At 22.8% G+C, this 24,793-nt stretch overlaps 2 protein-coding genes across 11 annotated transcripts in view; both read left to right on the top strand.

Annotated features, from left to right (window-relative positions):
* LOC122510781 (kinesin light chain) overlaps window positions 1-13,448 on the top strand; it is a 29,341-nt gene extending 15,893 nt beyond the window's left edge. For 4 of the 10 annotated variants that reach the window (XM_043625669.1, XM_043625672.1, XM_043625665.1 and 1 more), the window contains 5 exons: window positions 1,798-2,513; window positions 4,786-4,989; window positions 5,311-5,322; window positions 7,675-7,791; window positions 7,955-8,509. In XM_043625669.1, coding sequence (XP_043481604.1) covers window positions 1,798-2,513; window positions 4,786-4,989; window positions 5,311-5,322; window positions 7,675-7,791; window positions 7,955-8,119 — 1,214 coding nt within the window. In that variant the 3' untranslated portion in view covers window positions 8,120-8,509. Of the gene's footprint in view, window positions 1-1,797; window positions 2,514-4,785; window positions 4,990-5,310; window positions 5,323-7,674; window positions 7,792-7,954; window positions 8,510-11,289 lie in introns of those variants that run through there. The other 6 variants (XM_043625667.1, XM_043625668.1, XM_043625673.1 and 3 more) reach the window with 5 other exon arrangements.
* A 635-nt stretch (window positions 13,449-14,083) lies between these two features.
* LOC122510782 (activating transcription factor of chaperone) overlaps window positions 14,084-24,793 on the top strand; it is a 32,422-nt gene continuing 21,712 nt past the window's right edge. The window contains exons 1-2 of the mRNA XM_043625675.1: window positions 14,084-14,241; window positions 15,509-15,844. Of these exons, the coding sequence (XP_043481610.1) occupies window positions 15,604-15,844 (241 nt within the window). The 5' untranslated portion in view covers window positions 14,084-14,241; window positions 15,509-15,603. The remainder of the gene's footprint in view (window positions 14,242-15,508; window positions 15,845-24,793) is intronic.

Raw genomic sequence — 24,793 nt, forward strand, 5'->3', positions numbered from 1 at the left:
AATGTTGAATTTTAAGAAATTTGGATTTTTGAATTTTTTATAATTTTCGATAATTTTAGATTTTTTACCAAAGAGTCGAGACAATTTAATAAGTAAAGTATTTTCCAAAAGCACAAAAATAATGAAGCTAAATCCTATAAAAGAGAGGAAAAAATGTTGAATTTTAAGAAATTCGGATTTTTGAATTTTTGATAATTTTCATTAATTTTAGATTTTTTACCAAAGATTCGAGACAATTTAATAAGTAAAGTATTTTCCAAAAGCACAAAAATAATGAAGCTAAATCCTATAAAAGAGAGGAAAAAATGTTGAATTTTAAGAAATTCGGATTTTTGAATTTTTGTTAATTTTCGATAATTTTAGATTTTTTACCAAAGAGTCGAGACTATTAAATATGTAAAGTATTTTCCAAAAGCACAAAAATAATGAAGCTAAATCCCATAAAAGAGAAGAAAAAATGTTGAATTTTAAGAAATTCGGATTTTTGAAATTTTTCGAATTTTTCATAATTTTACATTTTTTACCAAAGAGTCGAGACTATTAAATATGTAAAGTATTTTCCAAAAGCACAAAAATAATGAAGCTAAATTATATAAAAAAGAAGAAAAAATGTTGAATTTTAAGAAATTTGGATTTTTGAATTTTTGATAATTTTCGATAATTTTAGATTTTTTACCAAAGAGTCGAGACTATTAAATAAGTAAAGTATTTTCCAAAAGCACAAAAATAATGAAGCTAAATCCCATAAAAGAGAAGAAAAAATGTTGAATTTTAAGAAAATCGGATTTTTGAATATTTTTTCGAATTTTTGATAATTTTAGATTTTTTACCAAAGAGTCGAGACTATTAAATAAGTAAAGTATTTTCCAAAAGCACAAAAATAATGAAGCTAAATCCCATAAAAGAGAAGAAAAAATGTTGAATTTTAAGAAAATCGGATTTTTGAATTTTTTCGAATTTTTGATAATTTTAGATTTTTTACCAAAGAGTCGAGACAATTTAATAAGTAAAGTATTTTCCACATTAAAAAGTTTGACATTAAAAAATATATAAAAAATGCCAATACTTAACCCACAAAATTAAATTTTCAAAACAAACAAATGAATGCAGATAATTTGCTAACGGAAAGGAAACTTACGATTGTTATAATGTATATGTATATTTCTATTTTCTATCAAAACGTATAAAAAACAAAAGAATAACTATAACTAACTTCAAGTGTGGACAGAGATCCGGAAATCTGGAATCACGACGATTATTATATATATAATAATAATATAATAATATAATAATAATTTCTGACACTTGTTGACTTTTGACAATTTTTTAAAAGAAAATGCGACTTTTTCGACTTTTATTTTAAATATCGCAACAAAACACCACTTTTCTGATATAAAATGCAACTTATTTGGATTTGCATAGTGTGAAAAATAACTTTAGACAAATCTTTTATTTATTTTTGAATAAAATTTTTAAGATATAATTAAACTTTTGAAATATATTTAATTAAAATAATTTTAAATAGAAATGGTAGAAAATAATTCCAAATAAACGTTTATAACTACTCGAACTCTTTCCAAGTCTTGCAAATATTTCTTAGAACTATTTTCAATGATTGAATCATTTTGTACTTTGGTAAAAACATTATAGTATTTTCGTAAAGAAAGTTTTTTTTCAATCATTGATCATAAACGTTGAGTGAACTTTATCAACATTATTTTGTTAAGAAATATTTGCGAGACTTTTTGTGAATAATTGATAAAGTGGTATATAAATTTTCTATTCTTATTTTTGCAGCAATGTCACCGACTCCACCTTCGCAATTTGCACAGCAAGTTAATGCTGGTTACGAAATTCCGGCACGTTTACGAACTTTGCACAATCTTGTTATTCAATATGCAAGTCAGGGTCGCTATGAAGTGGCAGTACCGCTCTGTAAGCAGGCCTTAGAGGATTTAGAGAAGACATCTGGTCATGATCATCCTGATGTGGCCACAATGTTAAATATCCTCGCCTTAGTTTACCGAGATCAAAATAAATACAAGGAAGCGGCAAATCTATTGAATGACGCATTGGCAATACGTGAGAAGACACTGGGTGAAAATCATCCGGCAGTTGCGGCGACATTAAATAATCTTGCCGTTCTCTATGGGAAACGTGGCAAATATAAGGAAGCCGAACCATTATGTAAACGGGCATTGGAAATTCGTGAAAAAGTTCTTGGACGCGATCATCCCGATGTTGCCAAGCAATTGAATAATCTTGCATTGCTTTGTCAAAATCAGGGCAAATACGAGGAGGTTGAACGTTATTATCAGCGTGCATTGGAAATCTATGAGGCGAAACTTGGACCGGACGATCCTAATGTTGCAAAGACGAAAAATAATCTTGCATCTTGTTACTTGAAACAGGGGAAATACAAGGGTGCCGAAGTTCTTTATAAACAAGTATTAACAAGAGCTCACGAAAGGGAGTTTGGTGCTATTGACGGTGATAATAAACCAATTTGGCAGGTGTGTTGCTCTTTTGCATTTTTTATTCAGTTCTTCTAAAGATTTTTAGTTTAATTTCAATTTTAGTTACTTTTTTTTAGAGGACAGTTGCCAACAATAATTAAAATTTGAAGCTAAAATAATAAATATCATCTCATTATTTTTTTAAAAACGTTGCAGCCTTCAGCCTTATTTATAGTAAATTACGGTAAAACTTAAAAAAATGTTGCCACATGTCAAAGAATGTTACGAAAAGTACTAGAAAAATAACAAAATTCTAGAATTACTACAAAAATTCTGATTTTCGTAAACAAAAGTAATTTTAAAAAACTGAAAAACCATTTTTTTTTGTTCTAAAGAAATTCTTTGAATAAAGTAAAGTAATTATAAAAGAATTAAAAATAATTGAATTCATTTTAAGAATTTTATCAACATTTTTTCAATAATTCAATTCTTTTGGAGAAAATGTAATTAAAATTGTATTGAAAATAATTTAATTCTTGGCAAGATTTTTATTAAAATTCTTTAAAATAATTCAATTGTTTTGAAGAATTTATTTCAATTTTCTGGAAAATAATGGAGTTTTTTTAAATAATTTTTACTGAAAATTTTAAAAGTTCTTGAATTTTATGAAGATTTTATTTAAATTTTTTAAATAATCGTGTTAATAAATTAAAAAATTGTAATTAGGTAATAATTTTTCTATTAAATTATAGGTATTAAAATTATTTATAGAAATTTAATTTCTTTTAAACAATTTTATTAGTTTTTTTGCAAATAATTACATTTTTTTCAAGAATTTCATTAAATTTCGTAAAAATAATGTAATTTTTTAAAATTGTATTGAAATATTGAAAATAATTGAATTTCTCAGAAGAATTTCTTTATTTACTCTTGCCAAGAATTATACAGTTTATAAAAATTATTGAATTGTTTCGTAGAATTTTTTGTGAGAATTGTTGAAAATAATTGAATTTATATTAAAATTCTTAAAAATAATCGAATTTAATTAATATTTTTAAAAATAATTGTATTCTTTCTAGAAATTTTATTAAAATTGTATTGAAAATAATTGAATTTCCGCTAAGAATTTTATTACTTATGGAAGTAATTGAATTATTTCAAAGAATTTATATTAAATTTGTTTTTAAATAATTGAATTTTTGTCAGAATTTTATTACAATTCTTTTAAGTATTTGAATTCTTTCAAGAAATTTAATTAAAATTGTATTTAAAGTAACTGAAAATAATTTTATAGAATTTTATTATTTATAAAGACATTTGAATTCTTGCAAAGAATTTTATTATTTATGAAAGTAATTGAATTATTTCAAAGAATTCTATTAAATTTTTAAAAATAAATGTTCCTGCAAAGAATTTTATTAAAATTTTCAATTTTAATTTTTATTTAAGTTAATGAATCGAATATTACAAGGAGTCAAAATCGTTTATTATTGTGTTTTTTAGTGTGAAATTAGCATTAAAAAGACCATATTACATGTAAAATAATTTAATTTTAAAAAAGTTTTGCAATAACAAGTTTTAATAATCAGTTATTTTTAAAAATGTACAAATTTAAAATTTATGTTCAAAAATTGAATTATCAAAAAATTTATTTTAAATTCTAAAGAATTAAGTTTCTAAAATATTCTAGATTTTTCTTGAAACATAATTGACTTTTTATAAAATCTTTTGAAATAATTGAAATTTCCTAAAAATATATTAAAAATAATTTAATTTTTTAAAAGTTTTATTGAAATTGTTGAGAAATGAAAATTGAAAGAAGTTTGTCACAATAACTAATTTTACTTATAAAATGGTTGTCACCCTTGAAATTATAAATTAAATGTTAAATTTAAATTAAATATTTTAAATTATCTTTTTTTATAATTGAACTCCATTTGAATTTTTTTATAGGGATCAGGGAAAAAGTATAAATTCTGTTTGCACGGAAAAATATTTCACCTGGAATAGCAATAATTTTCTCTAGAATAGCAAAACTTTTGACTGAAACAACTAAAAATTTCGCTAATATAATAAAATTTGTAGTTGTTCTAGATAAAATATTTTTTGCGTGTTGAAGTCAGAGAAAAGTCAGGGAAATACAAATTATAATTTTTGTGGCAACCCTGTTAGTATTTATTAAATCTTAAGCCTATTGTCCGAATGAAGGAAAATATTTATACAAAATCAATATATTAATTAGATTAAAATTAATTTTTCCTTAAAATTTTAACATTTCTTTTTAAATATCAAACGTATTTTATTGATTTTGTTGTGATATTTTTTAAAGGTCGCTGAGGAGAGGGAAGAGAATAAACATAAGAACAAGGAGAATGCTCCATATGGAGAGTATGGAGGATGGCATAAAGCAGCAAAAGTTGATTCACCGACAGTAACAACTACACTTAAGAATCTTGGTGCACTTTATAGACGTCAAGGCAAATACGAAGCCGCCGACACACTCGACGACTGTGCCCTTAGATCGCGAAAAGAGGTGAGATTTTTTTTTGTCTTCTATTTTTAAAATATTTCATCATTAAAAAAAATATTCATCAAAGTTTGCTTATTTCGTCAAATTAATTTCACTTTTCTAAATATTTTTTTTTACATTTGTTTCAATAATCAAAAATTGTTTGAGTACTGTTTCTTCAGTATTCTGTAATTTCAAATTCAATTCATTTCAATAACTTCAAGTAACAATATACAAATATTGAATGGAGTTAAATTATTTAATGAAAAAAATTTGAAACAAAATTTGAAATTTCTCGTGAAATTTCAAATGAATTCAATTTTTAATGATTTTTGTTCCATGCAGCATGTTCAGCAGGTAAGATTGAGTAGTTGTCAAATTAGTTTGTTATTTTCTTTTTTGGAAATAAATTTAATAATTAAAAACAGTTCGGTAGTAATTTATATTCTTGTGCTGTTTTTAACAAATTTTACAAAGTTACGAAGTTAAATTTTTATTGTTTTGAAAATACGACGGCGGTGAAGTTCACAAACTTTATTATCAATGAATGAAAAAAATGTTTTTCGGGTAGAAAAGAGTAAAATTTTCCGTTTCTTGAAAATTAAATGAAACAAATTTGAATTTGACTCAATTGCAAAAATGAAAACTATAAACAAAATTATTTCTTATTTTATTACCTGCTTTTAAATAATTATTCAAAATAAAATTGGAGAAATTTTAATGAGAGGAGGACTAAATTTTATAAAAAATTAAATCAAAAAACTTTTATTTTGTCTCAATTGAAAAAATGAAATTTATAAACAAGACTATTTCTTATTTTATTAGTTTTAAATAATTGTTCGAAATAAAATTGGAAAAATTCTAATGAGAAGAGGACTTGAATACTTATATACAGGCCTCGCACTCAATAATTAATTTCAGAAAAGTAGCAAAAAGTAGTTTTAAAACTGAAAAAAAGTAGTAAAAAGTAGATATCGAAACATTAAATTTGATTAAAAAAAGACTCAATTTAGACTATTCACAAAAATTTAATTCAGTATTTTCCTCTCTTTGTCCTAATTTCAATAAAAAAATACTCATTTTTTTGCCCTGGTAATAACTTTAATTCTACATTTTTCTAAAATTCAATTATTTTCCAAATAATTATTTATTTTCCCACATGAATTAATATTTTAAATAATTTCAATGTAAAAACTTTTTAAAATTTAATTATTTCTAAAAATTAAAACTAATTCTTCCAACATTTAATTACTTTTTTGGAATTTAAAAAAAATAATTCCAAAACTTTAATATCTTTTAAGAAAAATATTAAATAAATAATTTTTTTTTAAATAGTTAAATATTATTACACTTTAACAACAATGAAATTTTTCAAAGACTTCAATTCAAAAACCTGCTTATAACAATTTAAATATTCAATTATTATTTAACATTTTAATTGAAATTCATTTTGACATTGATTCTTCTCAGAAATTTCTACGAGAATTCAATTATTTAGATACAAAAATTAATAATTGATTGAATAATTGAATATTTCTTAAAATTGAATTCCCCTAAAGAATTTTACCAAAATGTTTAGAAATATTTGAATTTTTTCCAAGAATTTGAATTAAATTTTTAAAAATAATTGAAATCCTGCAAAGAATTTTATTATAATTATGAAAATAATTGAATTCTTGGAAAAATGTTAGTAAATTTTTTTTTAAATACTTGAATTCCTGCGAAGAATTTTATTACTTGTGAATGTCATTGAATGCTTGGAAAGAATTTTATTTAATGTTTTTTAATTAATTGAATTTTTCTGAAGAATTTTGAAAATAATTTAGAATTGTATTCAGCATATGAATTCTTCTAAACAAAATCAAAATCATTAAAAATAAATTACTTTTAGTAAAATTTTTAAGAATAATTGCATTATTCGAAGAATTTATTTGAAATTGTATTAAAAATAATTGAAATCCTGCAAAGAATTTTATTATTTATGTAAATAATTGAGTTCTTGCAATGAATTTTAATAATATATTTTTTAAATAATTAAATTCTTGCGAAGTATTTTATTAGGTATTTCTGAAAATAATTGAATGCTTACAAAGAATTTTATTTCATTTTTTTAAATAGTTGCATTTTTTTGAACAATTTTGAAAATGATTTACAATTACATAAAAAAATATGAATTCTTATAAAAAGATTTTATAAAAATCATTAAAAGTAATTGATTTCTTTTGAAGAGAATTGTATACAAATTTCTTTAAATAATTAATTTCTTTCAAAAAAATTTTATTTTAAATAATTGAATTTCTCTGAATATTTTATTATTTATGAAAGTCTTTGAATTTTTGCGAAGAATTTCATTATTTGTGAAAGTAATTTAATTCTTTCGAAAAATTCTTTTTATTTTTGAAAATAATTGAATTGTTTAAAATTATTTTATTCAAATTTTTGAAAACCGTTTTTTATTTTAACTATTAGCGGATTTAAAGTAATGGAAATTCTCAAAAAAAAGCTTTTAGTGTAACAAATCTAAAAAATTATCCAAATAGTAGCAAATCGCAAAAAAAGTAAAAAATATAGCAATTTTAGTATTTGAATGCGAAGACCGATCTATAAAAATTATTATTAAATATTTATTTTCTAATAAACGTTATTTTAATAAACTTTTATATTTTTATTTACTTGAATATTATTTTAATAAAACTGTACGTTTTTCAGGCCCTGGATTTAGTAAAACAATCAAAAGTTGCACAAATTTTAGGCGAAGAGAAAGGATCTACGAGACGTGGTTCCAGATCTAGTCTGGCGAATAGCGAGCACGAACAACAAGACGAGGTGAGCAATTTATAATTATTTTACATTATAATAATGTATACACCAAAGAAAAAAAAAGACAAAAATCTTTATTGAAAAATTAGTCGCACCGCATGCAAGTAGCACACCATTAGATGTCTACTATCCTTTTCTTCTTTCTTTTTGTTCTTTTTTCGTTATCCGGCCCAATCTGATGATTCTTCGAAACGACACACAATCACAGGGTTCATTGCCGCTGGTTCAAAGGGCGCTGCACGAAGGACAGTCTGGCCATCACGACGCTAGTCCTAACAAACCCGGGTTTAAAAATAAGATTTTTCACGCTTTAGGAATTCATTCTTCTACGTAGAATACTTTTTTTTATTCACCGAATTATTTTTGCCTGTTGTCGTATTATGTTTTTTTTGTTTTTCTTCTTTTAAATTAACAATTCCGGGGTATTTTGTTTTTAGATTTTTGCTTTTAGGATGCTTTCAACAAGAGAAAAAAAAGAAACTTTCTTTTTCACGTGAATATTTTATTATTGCTGACATACAATTATAGCCGTTAAACGTGCGGAGTATTTCTCGTATTTATCAGTGAAAATTGAGATTTATTGGATTTAACTCTCAGAACTATGAAAAAAGGGAACTAAAACGGATATTTTTTTAAAATAGTATTTGTTTTATCATGTCGTATTTTTTATATGTGCATTTTCAATGTTGAATGTTGTATTTGATATTGTAGCTTTTTTTGAAAAGATAATTTAATAACGAATTTTCTATCTGTGATACAGTTTTATTAGAAGATTTTTATTGAAAAATACGAGAATTTATAATTATCATGAAGATAGTTTGTTATTATTGATATTTTCAAAGCATTTTATGTATGAATTCATTGCAGTCTTTGGTAATGAATAATTTAGAGTTTGTATTTATTGAAAAAAAAGAACTGAAGGAAAAGCATTTTTAATTGTTTAAAATTTCGCGAACTAAAAATTTTAAACAATTGCCATTTGAACTGAATCTTTTAGTGAAAATGAGAAATTCGCATATTATATTTTTAAAAGTAGATAATAATATTAGAAATTCTTTAACAAATAAAAAAAAGTGAATGATAATTGAAAATCAGTAAATTGTTTTTATAGAAAATTATATTTTTAAATTTATGGGTTTTGTGGAATAGAGAATATTTTTGAAAATTTTTCCAAGAGAATATATATTATTTGGGTATACGAATTATAAATTTTATAAATTTAATAATAAATTAAACTTTAAGTTTAAGTTAAACTTTAAGAAAATGTTTTTTTTTCGGCTGTCACTAAACAAATCACTATTATTATTATTATTATTTCTACACTATTGCATGACTTTTTTAATTGTTTATTATATTAATAATAATACTTTTGATTGAAGAATTTTATCAAAAGAAATTTTTTGTTGCGTGCATTTCTCAATATAAAAACTCATTTGTAGTTTTTTACTTCGATTGTGTCCTAAGAGCTGATCTACTACCTGCGGGGTGTCTCGAATTTTTTTTCGAGTAATTTTTTTTATATAAAAACAAAAGAAAAATATAATAATCTAATAACAAATATAGAACTCGCGTCTCAACTCATTGCGCTTGTATTTTTAACGTACTCATATTATAAATATAAATAAAAAATAAAAAAAAAATATATATATAAATAAAATATAAATTAAGCGTAGATATTAATCAGACGAGATTTTAACAGACTGTGTTCTTGACAACAAAATATTTCGCCTTTGCTTCAATTCGAGGCACCTTGTATTATACTTTATTTAGATAGTTTAATTTTATTGATCTATTAATAATAATAATTTTAATTTAGTTTTAGATAGGAGAAATATATGATTATTGTTTATATATAGCTATATATATCACTCTAAGAGAACATTGTGAGCGTTATTATAACGTATAACGATGCTTAAGAAAGTAGTGCCTTGATACTTTAATAAAGAAAAATAAATTATTTTGTAAGAAGTGTTTGTTCTTGTAAACACCACTCGAAATTTTTGTTCTGGGGAAAAAAGAGAATGTAGTTTTAGATCTAGACTGAAAAATAATGAAATTGAAAATTTTCTTTTCTTTTTAATATTTATTAAGTGAAATTAAAAAATGAAATGCAGTGAATCAAATTTTTGAGAATCGATTAAATTGAGTGTTTTTCATCAAACTTAATTTTTCGATATCTACTTTTGCTACTTTTTTCAGACTTAAAAATACTTTTTGCAACTTTTTTCAAATTAATTATAGATTGCAAAGCCTGGAAATGAAAAAAGGGGACTTAAAAAATTTTTATTTTCGAAATTATATATTTTTTGGTTTATCAGAAAGTTAAGAAAAAAAAATTGTGTCAATCTGTTAATTTTCACAGCACGCATTTGTATTTAACACTGTTTTTAATAATTTTTGAATATATTTTGCATTTGTGATTACAAAGAATTGAATCGACGAATCGTTAAATATGGATTGTATACTTGGGGGATTAATAAAAATCGAAGGAGAAGATTGACATTTACGATTAATGTACTGCAGGTGCGTAAAATTAGTTTTAAATCTCTTTCATTTTCGTTAACTCTTGCGATGCACATCGTTTAATCATTTTTTTTTTTTTAATTTTTACGTCAATTTCATCGAGCAAAATCGTTTTCTATCAATTTCTTCACGTAAATTTGCGAAAAATTAGCAAAAAAACAGGAAAGAAAGAAATTTTATAACAAAAGAAAAAAAAGAAATAAATAAATTTTTAATATTAAGAAAGAAAAAAATAATTCTCGAAATTAAAATTAAAAATTGAAAATTAAATTATTGAGTCAAATTCACGTGAAGATATTGGTGGAACAATGTAAACAATTTTGGGATTCTCATTATACTCTGTAAAAAAAAATTGCTCGCCAAAATGCAATTAGAAAATTTTTATTATATGTGTTTGATAATAATTTTTAATTAGTGTTTGTATTTTTATCATCCTTGCTTTGCTTGTTGATTGTATGTTTAACTTTTTTTGTAGAAACGCAGTTCTTCGGTCACTTTTTCACATGTATTTTTTCTATAAAATTTAAAAAAAAACCTCACGTCTTTTTTATACAATTATTACAAACAGCTTTGCTTCACTCGAAAATCTATATTGAAAAATTAAAAAAAAATTTCTCAGCCACCATTTACTAACAGAATGTTAATTTTGAGCTTCAATTTTCTTTCCATTTAGTATAATTTTTTAAATTAATTAGATTAATGAATAAATTAAAAATTAATAATTAATTAATTAAATTGTCAGATTAGTTTAATTATTTAAATTAATTAAATTATTTAAATATTATTATTTTTTGTATAATTTAATTATTGTCTAAATTTAAATATTTATCAAGAATGAAAAAATATTCGCATTTATTTTGAGACGAAATTAAAATTAAATTTTTCTCTTTCTCTCTCTCCAACTTAGTAATGAAGACTCGAGGTTAATGTTTTTTATTAAAAGATTTGAATAGCAGAAGGTGGGATTTTTTTCTGTTGTAGGAGCGAAAACAGTCAGTTCGAGCTCAATAGAGAGGTGAAAACATTTCCGATGGGAAAAAGAAGCGAGTGATTTGAAGGAAGTCAAAGGGCTCACCAATGTTTCGTCAAAACGTTGAATTGATGCCTAACGTCATCCATTGACTGGATAGTTTCTCTATACAGCACATTCCAGCGATTCAAAAAAAACAAAAACAAAAAATCGACACAAGAATTGAAATTTACAAAATTAACGCGACTTCTGGAATATTTAATGCTTTTCATACAATCTATTCAGCCGTGAGAAAAAAAATGCAGAAAAAAACCAAGAGTCGAAAATTAATTCCAAAGATTCGTATTTCTATTATGCATAGGATATAAAAAGGCTGAATTTTTATTTGCATGCACATTGGAAAATTGTATGTACCACATATCTTTTTATTAATATGAAGCGTTTTAAAACTTTCGAAAAATTCTCGCAGCTTAAAAAATGACTTTTTTTCAAAAGTTTCCTAATGAAAAGAAAAATTAATTATTTTCTATTAATTTTAATTATTTAAAAACAATTGATATTGTACAAAAAAAATTAATATAGAAAAATTTTTTACAAATAAATAGTTATTAAGACAGTATAAAAAATTTGTTGAACGAAAAGTCCAATAAAAAATGTTTTAATAATTATTTATTTAGTTAAATGATCAGATAATAAGTTTTAAGAGTCACAACATTTTGTTTAAATTTTTTTTTCCTACGTTTCGTAGTTTTTTTTAAGTTGTCATTTGTGTCTATTTATATTTCACCGGCTTGTAAACTTCGATTCGCACTCGTTCGAAAGTGATAAGAGAAATCGAATCCTAAGGCTGTAGTTGTATTGCAATATTTATTATTTTATACGAATATTTTATTTATTATTATTCTGCACCAACTTTATTTTAATTTCTATTTTTTTTTTTTTAATTTTAATTTAATAAAATGTAAAATTCAGTCAAGTTGATTAATATTAATTATTAATATTACTTTATTATAAATTTATAATATTGATTACTTATTAATTAATTGACTACTTGATTAGTATTATTTGATCAAATATTGATTTAATATTTGATCGAAAAATAGATTCAGTATTTGATCAATTGATATTAATTAAATACTTAATTTTTAATTAATAAGTTAAGAAACATTTGCTTGCATTCTTAATTGGAAAATTTTGAAAGAAATTTGATAAAACATGTTTTTCATCTAGAAATGTGTTTTATTATTTAAAAAAAATGCTCTCAATAATTCTGGATCATGCATTTAAAGAAAAAATATATTGGAAAGTGCGCCTGAGAGCTGAAGGCCTATTTTTTAAAAATCTGTAAAAAAACGATAACAAAAATATTAATTAAAAAAAATATTTCATTGAACGAGAAAGAAAGAACTGTTATTAAGAAAAAAGCCATTTTTATACGCCGAAACAGCAATATTTAGAGTATGTGATCATGTTCGATGTAAAGCTTTTTGAGTCAATTGATTCAATTGAATTTCTAATTCAGGGTGAATAAATGTAATTTGAAATTGTTATTCACTTAAAAAATATTTAGTTACTTGTATCATAGTGAGACTTTTTTTTTTAGAAAACTGACAAATATCTGAGAATCTCCAATTCTCTTTGAATTGAAAACTTTAATATTAATTATTTATATATAATTATTATAATTTTGTTTTTAATTTAATAATTGTCGTCTAATTATCAAATTTTATAATTAATTTTTTTTTTTTTGACTATTTTTATTATTATTAATAAATAATTTTGCTTGTAATTTTTCTAAATTATAAAATTTTGTATAATAATTATTATAATTGCGATTTATTAAAAAAGTTTCAAGCAAAAAACTGCAAGAAACTACTGTCCAGAATCGCTAGGATGTCAATCATTTTATAATTATAGAAAGTATTTATTTTGAAGATGAGCCATCCATTTTTTCAGTTTCACTTAAATTTTTATTTATTGAAAATTTTGCAAAATAAATAAATAAATTTTTAACATATGTATTATTTAGCTGAATTATTTAATAACTTACTTGTAAAGAAAACAATGTGTATAAATTTTAAAGTATTCTTGGCTCTCTGGTGCAAGTATTGTTATCTGATGAGGATATAAATGTAAGCTTTGATTTATAATAAACATTTTAATGTATAAATTTGGAAATTTCTTGATTCTTTTATCTAATAATAGTCTTGTAAAACAGGATACATTTTCTATTTGATATGATAATCTTGGGTATTTTATTTATTTCTGTCAATTTTTTCCTGCCTTTTAAACTTTGTTTACTTAAGGGTCGTTCACAACTACGTCACATTCCCAAGGGAGGGGGGAAGTCAACTGCGAAAAAATTTTTGCATTTTGCAAATTTTTATTTTTTTTTTCAAAAAGTATAACAAAGAGAGGGAGGATTTAAAAATGAGTCCAAACGTAGCTCAGAAATTTATTTATTTGTTTTTTTGCAAATTTGATATATGCGATTTGAATTTTGCCTCTCTAATTAAGCAATCATTGCAATGGCGCCAAAAATTATTAAATTTAACAATAATGAACGGAGAAAACACAGTCAACACAGAAGCAGTAAATAAAAAGATCAGAAATAAATTAAAATCTATTCTTTCAATCTTTTTACAAAAGAAATAACACAAGAAGAAAAAAAATTAAATTTGAAATTAAATTCCAAGATGGCGCGTCTAAAGAGCAATTTTGATTGGTGGATGCCTGAGGCATCTGCGCGCAACCAGACCAATATTATTACATTACGCGCAGAGTGAAACTTTTCCTTGATTTCTGGGAATTTTCGTCACCTCTTCTCTTCTTCACTCTTCTTTATGGACGATTGTAAAACGACTTGTGTAAATTATTTCTCGACTAAAAAGCGGTGAAGATGATATACTAGTCGAAATTCGGCTTGCACACGCAAGTGTGCCTACACACCAATTAATCATGTCGTAAGTACATTATATTTTTATTTTCAAATTTTGCTTTTTTCACGAATATCTCATGCTTTCTTAGAGCGTTCGCTTTAGCTTATAAAAGAACACAAATATGGCGACACACACACGATCTATAATGAAGTGTGTCATTCTTATTTTCTACATTTGACACATGACAATGAATAAACAATAACATATATGTATTCTTTCATTTGTCACGTGAAAACTGCCCTAAACATTACTAACATTTTTAACCTTTTAAACAATAACTTTCTTTGGATAATTTAAGTTACAGAATGACGTCATTGAAGGGTTGCATCATGTTATACCATTTTAAGCAAAAATGAGGAGAATCGGTTCCTTAATTCGAGTTTAGGCAATAAACTTGGATTAAATCACAGTTTTGGTAGAATTTGAATTTAGGGACATATGCTTATTGTGAAAGTCAGTTTGTGTTTGAAAATTGATTGGAATTAAGGGTGCTTTCCATATGTTGAAAAACTTATGACCCTCTTTTTCTTTTTAAAAGTAGAAAAACTCGTGCTTTCTATTTTTAATATCATTCAAAACATTCTCAAAAATGTTCTATAAATAATATACCATTTTCTTCATCACTTGCATGAAATTTTAAAAGTGATTTTTGTTTAAACTTCAGGTATTTAAATACAATAATAGAATTTCATTTTCAATTGTTTTTAAACTGTTGTATGGAAACAACAATCTATAGGTTATGTTCAATTTATTATCGAAAAATGTTTTTTTGATATAAGAAAAGTAATTAATATTTAATATATCTATCAATATTTAAATTAACGTCTGTTTAGTTTTACGTTTAGTTAATTGTAAACTGAACTGTTTACTAAATTGTAAATTTGTATCACTAAATTCAGAAATGTCTCATAAATTTACTACTTCGTTGCATTTCCAGAATTTAAACAATGTTTCAAAATATTTGCATTAAACACTTTACATTCTGACAAAGTATTGTCAATAAACTTTAGAATGTTTGTAAATTATTGTTTGTTTTGACTTAAAGATATCTCAGTATTGCATTAATGTGAATTGCGAAAATGTGAATCAAGAAATTAAATTAATATTTTAATTTTTCTATTCTTTTTCCTTTAAATTCAATAAAGAAAATAAATTTTACAAATTGCTCCAAAAAAAAGTCTTAAATATCCTTTAATTTGTCGATGGAATTCTTTTTTTTTTTTTTTGTTAAATCCTTATTTGAAGGATAAATAAATCCTTATTGTTACTATAATAATTTCTTTATTTTTAGGGCCATCATGGCAATTTCCGCCAATATTGTCGCTTTGACGACACAAATTTCTGTTAATCAACTTTTAATTGAATTGGATTGGAACAATTATCACAATGTCGTCCAATCAGGAGCAAGAGATGTGGTTTTGGAAGGAAGAACCCGTGTCGCCCACGGTGTTGGATGTTGAGGAAGAGTGGCTCTCTTTTGATGATGACGACAAATCTGCAGGAGATTCAATCGTCAAAGATGAGGAGGAGGAGGAGGAGATCAATTTATATGAGGAGCCATGCCATCCCACTCGGGCACAAGTTGCGACAAAACTTTTAGAGGAGTTAGATGAATTAATTAAAGAAGGTAAATATTATTCTCTCAACTATTTGGATTTCAATATATTCGAAAATTCGCAAATTAATTTTTTTTGTTAATCTCTTAACTATTACAATTTCGATTTATTCGAAAAATTCACATATTAAATTAATTAATTTATTATTCTCTCAACTATTAAGATTTCAATATATTCGAAAAATTAGTATATTAAATTAATTTATTTGAATTAATTTATTCAAACGAATTTATTCAAATTCTGGCATTAAATTCATAATTTATAAGTAGAAATAATTTTTTTTAGACTCACTAAAAAATAAAGGCTAAAATTCCCTTTGAGAACAGTAGAATATTTTTGTTAGAACTCGTCATTACATTCTATTAAAAACAAAAACAAAGAAAGATTAGATTAAATTCGCAATATTCGTCATAATACGGACTTTAAATTTTTTTTAACACAAGATAATTTTTATCGCAAATTCATTAATTCTTTGCAACTTCTTCAGTTATTGACCCGGAAATAATCAAAGTTATATTAAAAATTTATCCTTTTCAAAACACGAAAAAAGGATTTTTGGCTATATAAAAATTTTCAAAGACAAAATAAAATCACTTAATTTTGAAAAAGAAGAAAAATAAAATTGAGAAACGACATTGAAAACGTAAAAATTCTCAGTCTCATTCAATTTCTTATTTTTTGAAAGCAATAAAAATGGTTGAAATTTAAATATTCGACAAAAAAAAGTTTTGAAAGACGAATGAATCAAATTAAGAAAATTCAGAGAAATATCGATAGATGCTGTGAAAGGAAGGCAATTTCTGCGTTTTATAGAATAGAACAAGCTACTTATCGAACTGATAAAATAATAATATTTAAAATGAAATTCCCACTGTCATTCAGGATTAATCTAATTCGTATTTAAAAAATTGCTTATCGACTTATCGCATTGACGTTACTTTAAGCAAGAATCTCGTGGCAAGATGAATCTTAATAAAGACGCAAATAGTTTCGTAAAAGGAAAATTAAATTTTCTCCTACATAACGATAAAACTATCACTACGGTTTCTATGGAAATTATTTTTCAAATATTTTTCATTCAAAAAACTTTTTTCTTGAGAAGAAAAAAGAGTAAAAAAAGTAAGGAAATTGATTTTTAAAATCGCTAGGAAAAAATATTTGACGAACCAAAAAAATAATATAAACTGATAAATAAAATTTAAAGAAAGGAAAGAATTTTAAATATTATTTTTATACGGAATTGAACTATTTTTTACGAATGAAAGAAAAAAATACACGCGTTGCAAGAATAGAATTTCTAGGATTAAAAATAAAAAAAATCGTACAAGGAGAATTAATAGATAGTTTTTAATACAGAAAATCAATCTCCTGGTTTCGTTTTACTTTGATTATGCAATTAGAGAAAGTCAATATGCGCCGAGACGTAGATGTCTAAACGCACCGGCAATATTTTTGTCTATAAAACCTGTTACTAAAGGATTTATCACTCACATTACTGTTACGGTATTCAATGTTGTTATTAAATTCGATTCTCTATTAAATCACTTTCAAATAATGTCAATTTGAAAAAAAAATCAGTAGCTCTAAAATTCAAATTACCGAAACAAATTCAATTTAACAAAAAATCAATAAAAACAGAAAAACATTTATATTTAACAATCCAAATAAAACTTCTGTTTCAAAATTTCTTTTTCTTATTCGAAAAAAAAAACAGTTAGGCATACTTTCGTTCATTTGTAGAATTCCTTTCGAAAAGACTTAATTTTAATTCTATAATTATAATCCTAGATAAACAATAATTTAGAAGATAAAAATTATAAAACTCGTTTTCTTTTTGTTTTTTTTCTCTGTTTTATGTAAAAAGAAAAAAAAATTCAACACATGTAAATAAAATGATTGCTACAGATTTTATTACTTTAGAGACACTTGTACATTTTATCTATTAAATTAATAACATTTTAAAATTTATAGTACTTTACAAGAGGTCGGTAATAAAAGCAGCGCAAGAACTAATAAACCTAGAAAAAAATATATATTCTTCCTTTCAAGGCTGACAACGATAGTTTTATTACTAAAAAAATTCTTTTTTTCTTTAATTGAGAATTACACTGATTGGTTAAGGAAGAAAAAGGAAAACAAACAAATAAAAAAAAATCCCCTCACAAATATATGCAACTTTCAAAAATTCTTGAAAAATCCCACATACAGGCGTAAATGCAACTTTTTTTTGTATGAATTTACTTTCAATTCATTAAATGTCAAACTAATAAATGTAGCACTAATTACATTTTGTAGTTTTTTTTCTTGTTCACAATGTTTTTTTTTTTAACTTGAAAGGTTTTGAACTACACACGAAATAAATGAATGCTCGTGAAAAATCTTGATACAAGACTGGTTCTTTCCATTATAATAGATTATCAAGGAGTTGTTTTTCGCATGGTCATCGAACCGTGTCAATACAATTCTTGAGTTTGAATTTAAGAAATTGATAAAAATTGAAACATGTTCTAGATTTCTAGACGATATGATATTATTGATACTTTGTTAAGCAAGAACGATTCTTTTTTTAAATTATTACAAAGATATTTTTTCATAATAACTGAATTTTCATTTTTTTGCAGTTGCAACAAAGTTTAGTGATCTCCATTTTTACAGGATAAAATAAAATTAGGAAGTAGAATATTTTAACGAGCAAGTTAATGTCTTCCTTGTGTAAATTACTATTCAAGGTTGAGAAGCAAAAAAAAAGAAAAATAAAGTAAAAATTGTAGAGATAATTTTTTTTTAAATTTTGTATTTTTTTTCGTTATTAAACTCTATATTGTTATCACAATTTTTTCTTAAAGAAATATCGCAGCAGAAATGTAACAAAATTTTTTTCAAAACTTTGCTTTTAGGGTAAATTTAAAATTTCAGTATTGTTACTAAAAAAAAAAAAATTAATTGAAAGAAAATATTAACTTTAGTAGTAAAGTTTGTAGTAAAGATTCTAATTGATTGTTTATTTATACGAAATTAAGAAAAATATTTAGATTTTGAATTATAAAGTTTTTCAATTTGCTTTTGTGGCCAAATGGTCGGGAAAATTTTTCATTATCTTGATAAACTATTAATCCAATTTAGTTATGATGTGAAACTAAACAGACTTTTAACTGATAAAAATGTTGATAACACTTAAGTAAATTTTAGTTTCTTAATTTATCTTTATCTATTCAAATCTATATATAATATCTTGTAGGTATATTGTGTTTCACAATATTTTTCCATCTTTTGACAATCTGTTAAAAAAATTTTCTATTATATTAAAATTTTTTTTCATAAAAATTCAAATATGAGAGTACTATTAATTTAATATTAATTGCCCCCGAAGGAGAATGAAGTTATGTGTATATTGTACATTTTTACGTTTTCCGTCAGAAATTCTTTGTTTTAATTTTTTTATTTTCTTCTTTTCTAAATTTTATGGCAAAAAAATTTTACTTCAATTTTTTTTCTTCTATTTTTCAAATTCCATAGCAAAAAAAAATTTGGAGTTAATAAATACCATTCATTCGAGAACTGAAAGAATTGCTCAAAATGTTTCAATTTTTTAAATTCTTTTTTCAAATTTCTTGGCAAAAAAAATTTTGAAGTTAATAAATAACATTCGTGAATTGAAAAATTGTTTACAAAATTTTTAAATATTTTAAATTCTTTTTTTTTTTTAAATTTCTTGGTAAAAAAAAAATTTTGGAGTTAATAATATTCGAGAATTGAAAAAATTGTGCAAATCGTTTCAATTTTGTAAAGTTTTTTTTTCAAACTTGTCAAAAAAACATTGTTTGAATTGTTTATTTTTATTTATTATTCAAATTTAGTGTAAAAAAAATGGTTGAAAAATAAAATTCGAGAACAGAAAAAATTGTGAAAATTATTCGAAAGAATTTAATTATCTTCATAAATTATAAAATTCATCTCAAAGACTTCAATTATTTTTTAAACAATTTCAATTAAATTATTCCAAATTGTAAATCAAATACCTATTATTTAAAATGTTAATAAAATTTTTCTAAAGAATTGAATTGTTTTCAAAAACTTTATTAAAACTTTTCGCAAGAATTGATTTCTTTTAAAAACAATTTTAGTAAAAGTTTCCCAAATAATTTTTATAAAATTCACCGAAAGAAATCAATTATTTTTAATAATTTTGATTATAATTTGTTTAGAAGAATTCAATTACATTAAATTCCTCAACAAAAAAATTAATTATTTAACTATTTCCATAAATAACAAAATTCTTCCTAAGAATTTAATTATTTTTACAAATAATGAAATTTTTTACAGAAATTCAATTATTTAGAAAAATTATAATAAAATTCTTCGCAGGATTGCAATTATTTTCAATACAATTTTAAAAGAATTCCTAAAAAATTGCAATTATTCTTAAAATTTCCATTAAAGTTCTTTAAAAAAGTTCAATTATTTTCCAAAATTTTGATAAAATTTTTTATGAAAAAATTGTGCACATTTTATTTAACTAATTGAATTATCTTAGAACTTTTTAATAAGAATTAATTGAAAAATGAATTTCAGTTAAAATTTAAGATAATAATTGAATTTTGCAAATTGTTTGAATTTTTTATTTCCTTCTCTTTTCAAATTTTTTGTCAATCAAATTTTCGAGTTAATTAATAAAATTCGAGAATTGAAAAAATTGTGCGAATTGTTTTAATTTTATATTTTCTTCTTTTTCTCAAATTTCTTGTCAAAATAAATTTTTAAGATGATAAATAAAATTCAAGAATTGAAAAAATTGTTCAAATTGTTTTGATTTTTTTATTTTCTTCTTTTTTTCAAATTTCTTGTCAAAATAAATTTTGAAGTTAATAAATAAAACTCAAGAATTGAAAAAATTGTTCAAATTTTTTAATTTTCTTCTTTTTCTCAAATTTTTTGTCAAAAAAAAGTTTGCAAAAAGTTTTTTTTTAATTAATAAATAACGTTCGAGAATTGAAAAAGCTGTCCAATAAATAAAAAAAAAATTTTGTAATAAATGTTAAAATAATATTAAAATATTACTCAACGTTTATTTCCAAAATAAATTTTATTTGTTCGATTTCCTATCATTTTAGTATTGAAACAAATGCTACAAGAAGTTTTAATGTAGCGATATTTCACGCTCTTGGCTATCATTTTATTTACATGCACGTATAAATTGTAATAAATGATTGATCTACAAATAATAGAGAATTAATAAAAGTTCAAGAATACATATATCACAAATTGCAGGCCGCTCACGATTAGTCTCGAGAGTTTTAGTTCACTTTTTTTTATCGACAAAAATTATGTAAATAAATTTTTACACACTTTCAACCAATCGTGTAAATACAGTTGATAATAATCGTCAAAACCGGAATTAACCCGTAAATTTTTTTATTTTCACAGAGTCACATTTTCTAGGTTTGCCTTTATCGAACGAATAATTAAAAAATTACTCAAAGAAATTTCCCTCAATATAAATTATAATATTGGAAACTCAAATAGGTCAACACCTCTAAATTTTTTCAAAGTGTCTTTTTTCTTGATTAGAAATAAATTCCACGAGACATTTTGAAGAAGACAAACTTTCAGTGTTTATAGAATTAATTTAATATGAAAAGAAATTTTGTAATATTTTTCTGAATAATCAATTGGTGTATAAATCATCGCATAATTGATCTGTTCAGTCAATTAATTACTTTAATAAATAAATTGTAATTAATTATTTATTAAATAAATAATTTATTTAATTTAATTATGAATTAATTAAAGAAAATAATTTATTTAATCTAATTATGAATTAATTAAAGAAATATGTAAAAAAAATTAACGAATGATGAACCAAAGAGAGAGAGAGAGAGAGAGAGAGAGAGAGAGGATTATATGATGAATTTGAATTATTAATTTGTTGAATTAAATTTTTTAAAATAAAGGTTTCTGCTCTCAAGGCAAATATCATTGGGAATTATTTACAATATGAAAAGAGAAAAAATTATGACTCGTTGCATTGAATTCAATTAATTATAAGTCGAACGCTTAATTAGGATAAAAGATACGTCAAGTTTTACTTAAGTCGAGGGAAAACCAGTTTTACATATTTTCCATAAATCCGCGACAATAAAATTATTGAATATACTTGACTCGGTAAGCGCACAGATTGATGAATATTACAGACAACCTTCGTTTATTCCTTTAACTAATGATCAATTTGCTTTATTGCAATGCTGAATTATTCAAATTCTTTCCGCTTATTGTGTGTGCAATATTGACGCCCGATGAACAATTTTTTTATTTTTTTTTATTTGTTAAATATTATACTTTGTTTTAGATGATTTGAATAGGTGGAAAACCTTCATTTATCACAGACAATGTGTAATAATTGTAACGAGAATTCAATTTACTGACTGATTTAATTTTTTAATTATCAACAATCACGTAAGAATTGGCAAAAACTTATTTTGCAGTAAAGAGAAAAAAAATGTAATTCTTCCTTCGAAATTTTTTGATGAGCAAATTAATATGTTTACTTGGAAGTTTTTTTTTTGTTTATTCTTTATTTACGGGTTATACTATTTTTCGGATAACAAGAACTTAAAAGACCGGTTACATTTCGATATATATGTAGTAAAATAAACCGCATACGACGAAAGCGCACAACCTGTTTATAACTTATACCATCCGCACTCTGTAGATTTGATACTTTGATTGTAAAAAAAAGCCATGATATTAAACGTATTCAATTTATATCAAGTGGCAAAAAAGACATGTAAAGACTTTCTAAAATTGTCAGGTGTTTATGTAAAGTAAAAAGAAAAAGATGCGAGGAAAAAATAATTAAAGAAAAAATCTTTTTTAATTGAATTTCAAATCATTTTTAAAAAGGAGGATAAATAATTTTAAGAACATTCATCTACAGAAATCTACTATTTACTTTTTTTTATCCGATTTGCTAATATTTGCTTTAGATTTGTGACAATAAAAGCTACTTTTTCTTGAAAATTTGCACCACTTTAAATTCCCTAATAGTTGAAACTTAAAATAAAAAAATTATTTTCAAAATTTTTAATATAATTCTTAGTAAATAATTAAAAAAAAATTAATAAAACTCTTTGAAACAATTCAATTACTTTCAAAAATTAAAAAAATAAATTTTAGACAAGAATTCAATTATTTAAGAAAAATTGTAATAAAATTTCTCACCGAAATTCAATTATTTTTATAAATAAAATTCCCACTAGAATTTTATTTAAAATACAATTCTCAAAAAAAAATTTCGAAATAAATCAATTATTTAAAAAAAGAAATCCGATAAAATTCTTCATAAGAATTCGATTTATCAATTTTAATTGAATTTAATTATTTTTAAAAATTTTAATACCTACACTTCATCGAAAGTATTTAATTATTTTCCTAAATAAATCAAATTCATCGCAAGGATTCAAATATTTTTAATACAAATATTTAAAATAAATAAATACAATTTTAATTGAAATATTCGAAATAATTCAATTATTTTAAAAATTTTAATAAAATTCTTTGAAACAATTCAATTACTTTGAAAAATTTGAAGAAAATTTTTCTCAAGAACTCAATTATTTAAACAAATTTTGAATAAAATTCTTGTCAAGAACTCAATTATTTTCATAAAAAAAATTTTCGCAGAAATTCAATTTAAACTGCAATTCTCAAGAAAATTCTCTGAAAGAAATCAATTTTTTTTTTAAATTTTGATAAAACTTTTTTAGAATGCTTCTAGAAAAATTTTAATTGAATCAATTTTAAATTTTAATTAATTATAAAAAAATAATTTATTTCTCTCGGAGAATTTTCATGAGAATTATAATTTATAAATATGTAAATTTATTTTTAATAAAATTCCTCGAAAAATTCAATTATTTAAAAAAATTTTTTTAAAAACTTAATTATTTTTAAATTTTATTTAAATTCTTTGCAGGAATTAAATTATTTAAAAATTTTTTACTAAAATTCATTGCAAGAACTCAATTCTTTGCAGGATTTCAATTATTATTCATGCAATTTTCAATAAAATTCTTTAAGAAATGCAATTATTCTTAAAAAATGTATTAAAAATCTTGGAAATAATTAAATTATTTTCTAAAATTTTTATTACATTTTTTATAATGATACAGAAGAAAAATAAATTAATTCCTTATTTTGCATTTAATTATAATTGAATTTTAGTCAAAATTTTAGATAATACTTGAATAGATGAGAAGCGTTATAATATGAATTTTTATAAATAATTAAATTTCAAAAGATTTATAATTTAAAATCTTTGAAGATTTTACATTTTCTTAAAATTTTATTTATTTTAAGAAGTTATTAATTTATTATGTTCTTGGAAAATTATTAAAGTTTCAAATAATTTTATTCAAAAATTTAAAAACTACTGAATTTTGGAAGAATGAAATATTTAATTTTTAGAAATAGTTTTATTTCAAAAAGTATTTACATTATAATTATTAAATATTTGAATTCCTGTGGAAAAATAAATGATTTTTTAAATATTTATTTAGCAAAAATTATTCATGTTTTAAATAATTAAATTTTAGAAATTGTGAAAAAAAATTAGTCATCAAAAATTGTTATTAAAATTTTTTGAAAATAATTAAATTCCCTTAAATAATTAAAAGAGAATTAAATGAAATTTCCGCAGTTATTTGGAAATTTTGGCAAAATTAATTGAAATAAATTTTATATTTTCAATAATTTGATTTTTTTACTTTTAACAATTATTTTTTAATATATATTGTATTTTTAAAGAATTTTAATTAAAAATTTGTAAAATAAATTGAATTTTAGTCGTCAAATTTAATTTTTCAATTGCTACATTTTTACTACTTTTTTTAGTCATGAAGATACTTTTTGCTATTTTTTTCTTAGTCGTAAAGCTACTTTTTACTGTTTTTTTAAAATTTTAA

Source organism: Leptopilina heterotoma, unplaced genomic scaffold (assembly GCF_015476425.1).
Source record: "Leptopilina heterotoma isolate Lh14 unplaced genomic scaffold, ASM1547642v1 Lhet_73, whole genome shotgun sequence".
Classification (NCBI taxonomy): domain Eukaryota; kingdom Metazoa; phylum Arthropoda; class Insecta; order Hymenoptera; family Figitidae; genus Leptopilina; species Leptopilina heterotoma.